Raw genomic sequence first — 10,347 nt, 5'->3', positions numbered from 1 at the left:
AACAGAGAGAGAGAGAGAAGACAGAGAGAGAGAGAGAGAGACGAGAGAGAGAGAGGAAGAGAGAAGAGGACAGAGAGAGGAGAGGACAGAGAGAGAGAGGAGGAACAGAGAGAGAGAGGAACAGAGAGAGAGAGAGAGGAACAGAGAGAGAGAGAGAGAACAGAGAGAGAAGGAGAGAGAGAGGAACAGAGAGAGAGAGAGGAACAGAGAGAGAGAGAGGAACAGAGAGAGAGAGGAGAGAGGAAAACAGAGAGAGAGAGAGGGAACAGAGAGAGAGAGAGAGAACAGAGAGAGAGAGAGGAAAGAGAGAGAGACGAGAGAGAGAAAGACAGAGAGAGAGAGAGGGGAACAGAGAGAGAGAGAGAGACGAGAGAAAGGGACAGAGAGAGAGAGGAGCAGAGAGAGAGAGGGAACAGAGAGAGAGAGAGGAACAGAGAGAGAGAGAAGGAGAGAGAGAGAGAGAGAGAAGGACAGAGAGAGGAGAGAGAGCAGAGAGAGAGAGAGCAGGAGAGAGACAGAGAGAGAGAGAGAAGAGAGAGAGAGAGGACGAGAGAGAGAGAGAAGACAGAGAGAGAGAGAGGAAGAGAGAGAGAGGAAGAGAGAGAGAGAGGAACAGAGAGAGAGAGAGAAGAGAGAGGAGAGACAGAGAGAGAGAGAGAGAGAGAACGAGAGAGAGAGACAGAGAGAGAGAGAGGAAGAGAGAGAGAGAGAGAGAGAGAGAGAGAGAGGAAAGAGAGAGAGGAAGGGAGAGACAGAGAGAGAGAGAGAGACGAGAGGGAACAGAGAGTGGAGAGAGAGGAACAGAGAGAGAGAGAGAGGAACAGAGAGAGAGAGAAGAGAGAAGAGAGAGAGGAAGCAGAGGAGAGAGAGAGGAACAGAGAGAGGAAGAGAGGAGGAGAGACAGAGAGAGAGAGAGAGGAACAGAGAGAGAGAGAGAGAGACGAGGAAGAGAGAGAGAGGAAAGAAAGAGAGAGAGGAACAGAGAGGGAGAGAGGGAACAGAGAGAGGACGAGAGAGAGGAGAGGACAGAGAGAGAGAGAGGAACAGAGAGAGAGGAGAGAGACCCCTCAAAGCGCTTTACAATGCCACTATTCATTCACTCTCACATTCACACTGGTGGAGGCAAACCACAGGTGTTGCCACAGCTGCCCTGGGGCAGACTGACAGAGGCGAGGCTGCCATATCGCGCCATCGGCCCCTCTGGCGGTTAGAGTGATGCAACCTGCAGCTTCAGGATCTGTGAGCTTTTGGCCTTCAGCCCGACGGCGTGTCTGTGGACGTGCCGTCAGGTGAAAGATCCACGCTCTGTGTTTACATCCTCGTAGCTGCTCTCACTTACTGCTTTAGCTGTTTGTTGAAATATTTCCTGAGCTTTAACCGGAGATACATTTAAATGCAAAAATCGATTCAGGATTTAATGAATTGATATCACGTTATTCAAATAGTTTGTTTTGTTGTTTTACACCCCGCTCACCATCTGCAGCCGTCGTCGTTGCACGTTCCCGTGAGGTCGAAGCGGCAGAAGCACTTCTTTGCTTCGATGGCGTTGCTGTACGTCACCGAGCTCAGAGACAGCTTCTCCTTGGTCCTGTAGTACGGGCTGAACCTGAGTGGGAGGACACAGCTGTGAGCCGACCGCACAGACCACATACGAGCTCTGTTGCTGTCGGTACGACGGAGCTACCTGTAGGACCTGAAGGCCAGCAGAGGGCTGTGGTACGGTCCGAAGGGAAGCGGCCTCAGCTCCAAGCTGCCCGACGAACTCACCGCTGTCTCCACCTCAGCCGGAAACACCTGGATGACCGGACACACAGAGCGTTAGCGTGAAATTCCCCCGAGACCTTCAGCTGCCCCTCTGACAGACTCCGCTCACCTGTGCGGCGAGGGCGGGGTCCACGTCCTCCCCCAGCACCTGCAGCTCCATCAGCAGCAGATCTCCCAGAGGTGTCTTCTGTTTGTACAGCCGCTGCAGGGCGTCCACGTCCAGCCCCGCGAACATCTCGGCAGGAAGCTCCACGCCTGCCGAGCCACTGGGCAGCGCCTTCACGGGCTTGGCGGCAGTGCCGACGTCTTTGGGCGGAGCCGAGCTCGTGGCGTCCAGGTGGGGTTTGGTGAAGGAGCAGCTGGACTGACGGAAGGAGGAGCGACGGCCACCTCTGGCCGCAGCAGCGGGCGCAGGTTCTGGTTCGTGATCCTCGGCCTCCGCGGGGTCCTCGCTGTCCAGCGTCAGCTTGTCCTGGGAGAGGTCGTGCAGCGAGGGCTGCGGCGGCGTCTGGACCTGAGGGTCCGGGGGCGTGGCGGATCGCAACGGCGGCTCTACGGGGAGCTCTGGCAGGACGCCTTTGTTTCGCAGCACCTGCGCCTCCTTCAGCTTCTGGATCTTCAGCGCGTACTCGGACTCGAGCTGCTGCAGTCGTTGCTTCTGAGCGATGAGCTCGGCAAAGTGGCGCTCAGAACCGCGGGGCGCTGCGTCACGCCGCGGCAACTTGCTGAGCTGGAAAGGATAACGTTACGCAGGGTAAACACACCTGCACACAGCGGCGCTCCATCAGAGCTTTCTTATAGTTTTATCGGCGGGTGCATGTAACCACCAACGCCTCTGAATCCATGGTTACCGGCGCCGTGAGGAGCTGCGTGAGCGCAAGCGTCCTCTGTAACAGCCCGAGTTCGTTTAGCCAGCGCCTCCCCACTGTGGGTCCCACCCTGATCCTTGCCTCAGCTGTTCATTAGCTGACTGGATGGGTAATTAGCTTTATTAGCTAACCAGCCAGCTAACTGCCTCACCTGTAAGTTTCAACAGCAATTCTTCATGCAACTGTTTTTTCAGAATAAAAGCCTCTCTGGCTGAGTGTTTCTCTGCTGAGGAGACAAACACACAACCTGCAGGTTCCACAGAGAAACAGGAAGACTCACCGCGGGCCGGCTGGAGTCCGCTTGCCGTTTGGGCGCCCTGCCGGCGGCCAGGTGAGCCTGCACCAGCTCCTGCTCCAACCGCACCGCCACAGTCTTCTTCACGGAGACCCGCTGCTCCACCCGGTGGACCTGCAAAGGACGTGGAGGCGGTCAAACGACACCAAACAAAGAGACTTCACAGCAGCCAGGAGGAGTCTGAGCTTCATGTCCTGCATCTGACTGCCGGCGTGCTGACGCCACACTGGGGTCGTGTAGATTTAAGAGAAACACCCAACAGCGAGTTGGGGCGGTAAAGTTGGCGTACCTGCTCGCGCAGCTTCCTGAGGAGCGTCTTGTTGGCGCCGACGATCCTTTCCGACGCCTGCAGCTGCTCTCTCAGTTTGGCCACTTTGGCCTCGGCGGCCTTCAGCGACTCGTTCTTCTTCAGCTCCTGCTGCAGCAGGTGTCGCAGCACGGCCTCGTCTCTCTGCAGCAGCTCCCTGAGGGCAGCAGACTCCCACAGTCAAAGCGGCGCCACCGAAAACCTCACACCAGCTCCAGGTGTGTTTTAAGATCTCACCTGTGTTTGCTGAGCTTCAGCTCGGCCTCGCTCAGCTTCAGGGAGGAGTCGATGGAGTCTGCAGTGGCGGGCGAGGCGGAGCCACGAGGGCTCTGTTCCTTCATCATCCTCTGCCTCTCCCTGCTGTGAGCGTGCACACCCACAGAGTTAGTAAAAGTCTTTGTGTGTGTGTGTGTTTGAGAGAGGTCACGTGGGTACCTGGCGATCTCCTCTTTGAGTAGGCGGTACTCGGCCTTCTTGGCGTCAGGCAGAGCCTCTGGCGTTCGGACTGGGTTGTTCTCCTTCTCAGAGGCCGACGCTCCTTTTGGCTTCGCCGCCTGAGAAATAAGAAGTTCAGAGTCGTGACATCATCACGCAACGCCGCAGACACATTCCGGCTGCACAACGTCGTGCCCGGACGGTTCAGGTGAACGTGCTCACCTCCACCGTCCTTCGGGCCTCTTTGATCATGAACTCCAGGCCGCCAAACACCGCCTGCGATGAGCTGCAGGCGTCCATGTCCGAGTCGCTGTCGTCAGAGTCGTTGAGAGAAACCACCACCGTCTTATGTCTGGGCAGCTGGACAGACAGGTGAGGGGCAGACAGGTGAGGGGCAGTTTCAGGCTCCATGTTTGTTTCTAAATAAGGAGCGGTGTGCAGCGAGCCTCTTACCACAAGCGGTGCTCTGGCGGCGAGGTGCGCTCTGGCGGCCTTGTTTGGGCGGGGCTGAGGCACTGTGTTCAGACTGACCGTGCTCAGGTTTCCTCTGGGTGGAGGCTGAAGGTCTGCGGGGGGAGGCCCACCTGGAGAAGGAGGAGCGCTGGAGCTCTTCTGCAGAGAGAAAATCATCATCATCATCATCATCATCATCATCACCATCGTCAGGAGCACAATCTAAACATGACATCATCACGTGACGCCGCGGACCTCCGAGACCACCACCCTCTTGTTGGCCATAGACATCAGGCAGGTCTCCCTGAGGAGCATCTCCTCCTCCTCCTCTTCATCAGCAAATGGAGGTTTTGGGGGGGGCTCCAGCTCATCTGGGGGAGGGGGGAGGGGAGGAGGTGGGGGAGGAATGGCGGAGAGCAGTGGGGGGAGGAAGGGCTGCGAGAATTCCTGAGGGGTGGAAAGAAAAAAACCCAGACATCAGCGAGCTCCTCGGAAGGTAACCGTGGTGATGAGGAGGAGGGGGCGTACCATTCCGAAAGGAACGGGGTCGGCGCCGTACAGGTGAGGGATGCACGCCGCCTCCTCCACAGACAGCAGGTTGCTGTGCGTTGGCGACGGGGCTGAAACGCAGACAAACCAGTTTAAACGGGAAACAGGAAGCGAAAGGTGGGTCAGGTGCACCTCCTGCCCCCTTACCTGGCGAGCCCGTCTCACTGTCCGTGTCCATTGCCACCTCGTCGTAGTTGTCGTACTGGTAGAGGTTCCCAGAGGTGTCCAGGCCCGGCTTGCCTGCAGACTTGCGGTGGTCCCGGTCCCTGGACTGAGCAGACACAGGTGAGTCAGCACAGGTGAGAGTCAGGTGACCACACTGGGCGTGCGCACACGGCACCTTACCTTGCTGCGTGTCCTCTTCCTCCCACCCACCAGTTTCATGAAGCGGTTATATTGTTCGTCCTGGTTGGACAGGTCGCGGATTCGCCGGATCTCGTCCTCCCGCTTGCGGCGCTCCTCCTCCTCCTGCCGTCGCTTCTCCTCCTGCTCCCTCTGCTGCTGCAGCTTCCACGTCCTCACCTGCTGCTTCCTGAACGCCTGCTTTGCCACCGAAACTGTGAGACACGTCACACAGGAACACTCAGAGCTGGCCGCTGTTTTCTGCTTCACTTCTAAGCGTGCTCACATTTAAGGCGGCACAGCCCGCACACAATACCTGGGCTGATCTTCTTGGTGATGTGAGCCTTCCCCGGGGGGCGGGCCCTCTCCAGCGGGCCTTTAGGTCCGGCTTTAGGACACGGCTTGAGTCTGTCCCTGTCCTGAGGTCTGGGCCCGGTCTTGTTTCGCTCGCGGTCCCTGTCCTGAGGTTTGGACCTGGTCCTGCTCCTCTCTGTGGCGGCTGCGGCAGTGGAAGCAGACCTGGTGGTGACCCTCTGCCTGGCGGGTGGGGCGGCCCCGGGGCCCGAGCTCTTCTCCTGGGTGGCTTTAGTGATGCGTTCTTTGCTCCGCCTCATCACCTGCTGCTCCTTCTGCTGCCACTTCTTACTGGCCGACTGCAGAGCGAGGAGACGCAGCTGCAGCTCTGACAGCTCCTCCTCCTCCACCACCATCACCACCTTCTCCGTGGCCTGACCACACACAGAGGAGACGTAACGTGACACAAACCAAACGCCATCGAAGCGAACGGCTGAATCTTTTCCCTGCGGGTAGCAGCTGCACGGCCTCACCTTGTCTGGAGAGTCCTCGCTGGACGCCGACGACTCGCTGGGACACAGCGGCGGCGGTTTCTCCTGCTCCTCCATGATGCACGGGTCACACGGCCTCTCGTCTGCGGGCTCTCCTCCTTCTGCTCGCTGTTCTCCCTCACCTGGACACACATTGCACAGGAAGTGAAAACACAGCGTCTTCATCAAAGGTCGCCTGCTCCTCACTGCACGGTGTTAATCAAACTCTGGTTTGGGGGCCGTGAGGGGACTCTACAGGGTGGACCGGCGTGCGTTGTCACAGTTTTCACTGCTGCATGAACTGAAGATCCCGGCAACATGACGACCTTCAGTTCCATCGTTAAATGGCTCATTTTTTAGATTCGTTCTGGCAGAAAGAGGCGAATACCCTGTCATCCTGTTACAGCTGCGGGGAAGAAGGTGGAACTTCCTGTTTAGTGACCCTTTAAAGGACAAACAGCTGAGCTGAGCCTTGCACTGGGCCTCTCACGGTCCTGACACACACCTGGACCGTCAGGGTTCAGACACTGAGGCCGTACCCAGACTGCAGAAGCGTTTGTCACACTCGGGCCGAGACATCCCCAGCTGACCTCCGGAGCCCCATCTGGACCCAGCCAGCAAAGGTGTTAGCTAGCTCGTGAGAACTTGAGCTTTTTCTAAGAGCTCGCGCCGTGTGAGCTTGTAATACCTGAAAAATCTCTCTGCCCCATTAAAGTGACAGAACAGCGAAGTGGACAGATCAGCAGGTCACATGTGCGACATCAGCAGAATCCCACAGCGCCCCCTACTGTTGCAGTAATAAGCAATGTGGCAACCAACCCCGGTCCACCCTACAGTGAAACGTCCTTTCAGAGGATCAATCGGAGAGTCTGCTGCATCGGTACGGTGTACACTCGTGCCGGCGGCCTCGGTCTGCTCACCGCCGCTCTCGCGCGTCCCCTCTTCTGCTTCTTTGGCACCTTTTCCTTCCAATTCTGCTCCGTTATCTGTGATTGGCTGATCCCCTTCACCTGTTGACACACAGAACAGGAAGCTGTAGAAACACACCGAGCTTTACACAGCAAACAGGAAGTGATTGGTCCTCAACATGGTTTAAGTCGCCAAACAGGTAAAAAGGGGCGTGTCTACAGCTGCGATGTGAAAGCAAACATTCGGATAACGAACTCACCATCAGGCTTCGCCCACTTCTTCTGCAGCTCGTCCAGGTCGGCCGGCGTGGGGAGTTTCTGACGAAGCGGTTTGATGTTGAAGGCCTGGAACACTTTCTTCCTCTCCAGCTCCGACACCTCGTCCGCGGCTGCTGCCGGACTCAGAGCCAGGCCCGGTTCAGCTTTGGTGTCCGTTAGAGCGGCGGCTACGCACTCCACCACGTCGTCCCTGACTGGTGACGTCCGTGGCTCCAGGGCCATCGTCTCCTCTTTGCGGATGCACTCGAGTTCGATCTGGATCTGTTTGTATTTGGACAGCAGATCCTCGAAGGACTCGTCACCACTGCTCTCCGGCCTGGGAGCGCCGTGAGCCACCTTCCTGAGCCGGTTCCTCCCGAGAGGTTTCTCTGAGGTCTGCGTTAAAGAACGCTGATCAAGAATTACTGACCAACAGGGATCAATACTCATTTCATTTTTAAAGTCATGATTTAAAAGAAAAAATATTAAAAAATAAAATTTTCAAAAAGACTTAAATCTTTGGTACCAACGAAAAGCTTCATTTTTAAGAATGTGTAAAATTAAAAAAACGAACAAATTAAGAAATCCTCACAAAAAAATGTCCATGTAAAAGAAGCAAATTTCTCCTATCATCGGATTATTGATCGCAGATCAAATGGCAGAAAACTCGCAGCCCTCTGAAAACTAATCAAAGCTTTCTCAATTATGGAACTCATGATGTCAGTTCGTCAGCTGAACGTTTGATTATTGGCTTCACATCCAAACATTATTTATTAACGCACTGTGTGTGTGTATTTGTAGTTCCTGCGCTCTGTCCCGGTGGAAGGCTGACCTCTAAGCTGTTTGTTATACACTGCACCATCTTTCATCTGTAACACTAAAACTCCGCTTGTGGGATCAATAAAGTATTGATCTATTGATTTGGGCTTTTCACAGCTGTCTTCAAGATCTTTTCAATATGATCGATCAATCAATACATGAACGAGGAAATAATCGATCACTGATGTAACCGTGTAGCGGATGAATGAGGACAGCTGATGGGGGAGTCGCAACCACACATACGTCATCACAGCGCCGGTTTCGTTTCCTGCTGTCACGCACGCACGCGCGCACCTGGTGGAGTGTGAAACGTGAACCAGTCGAAGCCCAGAACACTCACAGATCAATGGGCTGTTCATTAAACCAATATGTAATCAATGAAACCCTGACCGGCTCCTCGCGGGCTGCCTAATTCAATCACCGTCCCGGGGGAGAGGGCACGTGACACAGCAAAAAGGATACGCTTCCTCGCGGGGGAGCTGTGGCTCTCTCCGGGCAGGTACCGTCCGGGAGGCGGCCTGCTGTTGCCTCCCCGGCCGCCCCGGCTCCAGCCCCCGGGGCCTCCGTTCGGCATGCCGCGGTGCCGGAAGCGTCCCAGTGCGCCGTGGCTCCGCTCCCAGAAGCTGGACCGCGGCCCGGGCTCCCCGTGAGAGCCGAGCCCGGGAGGCTGCTGCTGCGGTGGCGGAGAGGGAGGCCGGTCGGGCCCGCTCGGCCCGCACTGCTGCCGGTGGCCGGGCGGGAATGGGCCGTGAGGGCCGAGGCTGTAGGGCATGAGGTGGCGGAAGTCCGGCGGCGGGTGGCCCAAGTGCGGCGGCGCGCCGTGCGGGTGCTTGTGCGGCTTTCGCGGCCGAGGAGGAGCACCGCCACGGGGCCTGCTCCCATCCCCCCGCCGTGGAGGCGCTCTCTCCTCGGTGTCATCATCGCAGATCTCTCCGTCTTCTAGCTCCCCGTCCTCCGCGGGGGATCGGTTCGGAACGTCTACGTCCATGTTGGGGTGACCGTCTGCAGCTCCCTGCTGGGGCCGAACTCAGCGGCGGGACCAGGAGCTCATTCCGCGGCTCTGAAGCAGCTTCGCGGAGGTTCTCTCCGCTCTGACCGTTAGCTCTCTGTTAGCGCTCTGCTAGCTCCGCTGCTACCAACAATCACCGCGATAAAACCCGAGACTTCGCGAGACCGGAAAAAGCACGTAAAAGCAGAGCTGTGGGTTTTTCTCTTCCTCCCGGGAGGCGGGGACTCCGCATGTTGTTCTTACATTATTTATTGTTTTTATTTTGTTGACAGTTTTTGTTTGAGTATGTTTTGTTTTAATTTAATTTTAATTTATTTTGTTTTTTATTGTTTTTATTTGTTTGTTTTCATTTGTTCTTATTTAATGTCATGTTTATTTTGTTTATAGGTTTCGTTTTGTTTCTTTTTCATTTATTGTATTAACTGGTAGCAGGCTGCAGTGCTTCCTGTCCGCTCAGGCCTCTGTGTGACATCACTGATGGTTATTCTCTGTTCCCTCAATCAGAATCAGTCTCTGTGTGTTTCTGTGAAAGTGGCCACAGCAAGAAGGCCAGATCTACCACCAGCATATATAATAAAGTGAGAGCAGTGTGTTTTGAAAGGAGAGCTTATATTTATTAATGCGGTGAATGCAGAGGTGAAGCCAGAAGAGGGTGGCGATGAGACACAGTGAGGAGCAGGAGGAAGGTGTAGGAACTGAGCAGAGGAGCAGGAAGGCGAGCAGGAGCAGCAGGTTGAGGAGGACGGAGATCAAGAAGATGAAGGACACAGTGGAGTGGAGCATGAAGTCCTCGTGGGAGGTTCTGTGTGGAGCTGCAGGTGGACACAAGTCAGGAAGATCATTGGAGTCACGTTACTTTAAATCACACAGGTGGCCTCGGTTTCTCCATCCATCCATCCATTCGCGTCCGCTTATCCTGTTCAGGGTCGCGGGGGGCGCTGGAGCCTATCCCAGCTGTCATAGGGCGAGAGGCGGGGTACACCCTGGACAGGTCGCCAGTCTGTCGCAGGGCCAACACACAGGGACAGACAACCATTCGCACTCACATTCACTCGCACATTCACACCTATGGGCAATTTGGATTAACCAATTAACCTATCCCCACTAAGTTTTCTTAGTGGGGATAGGTTTCTATTAATCATTTATTATTGATTATTCTGTGAATTAAAATTTCAGTTTTCCATTTTAAGCAGAAGGTGATGCAGCAGTGGGAGACTGCGGCACCCACGGTGTGGGACGGAGAGATTTCGCAGGTCTTTCCTCCCCACTGCTGTCAGACTCCATAATAAAGACTTTAACTGATCAAACACACACATCCATACATATGCAATAATACTAAGTGCAATAATCCTTTCTGTCATCGTTGTATTTTTACTCAGTTGTATATAGTATTTGTATTCTATTTTTATCTTATTGTATATTTATTTTATTTTATTCTACTGTATATAGTATTTTATTTTATTCTATTCTGTACAGTTGTGTACTGTATTTATTCTTATTGTATTCTAATTTTTG

General features: G+C 54.9%; 1 protein-coding gene across 1 annotated transcript; it reads right to left on the bottom strand.

Moving 5' to 3' along the window:
• Positions 1 to 1,474: 1,474 nt before the first annotated feature.
• On the bottom strand, positions 1,475 to 9,071 carry LOC102312858 (zinc finger C3H1 domain-containing protein; the record flags this gene model as incomplete). The annotated part of the gene is given in 18 exon segments (XM_005936904.3): positions 1,475 to 1,606; positions 1,685 to 1,794; positions 1,874 to 2,494; positions 2,914 to 3,042; positions 3,218 to 3,392; positions 3,473 to 3,595; positions 3,671 to 3,789; positions 3,893 to 4,030; positions 4,124 to 4,282; positions 4,379 to 4,570; positions 4,652 to 4,743; positions 4,820 to 4,943; positions 5,018 to 5,229; positions 5,331 to 5,742; positions 5,842 to 5,981; positions 6,759 to 6,848; positions 7,007 to 7,393; positions 8,286 to 9,071. Coding segments are annotated over 18 exon segments (3,881 nt in total), but the record flags the coding sequence as incomplete, so codon positions are not given.
• Between the last annotated feature and the right edge of the window lie 1,276 nt (positions 9,072 to 10,347).

Source organism: Haplochromis burtoni, unplaced genomic scaffold (genome assembly GCF_018398535.1).
Source record: "Haplochromis burtoni strain Fernald_Lab_line unplaced genomic scaffold, NCSU_Asbu1 Contig_222, whole genome shotgun sequence".
NCBI lineage: Eukaryota > Metazoa > Chordata > Actinopteri > Cichliformes > Cichlidae > Haplochromis > Haplochromis burtoni.
Note: the sequence above shows the minus strand (reverse complement) of the source record. Positions and strands in the feature narration are given on the sequence as shown.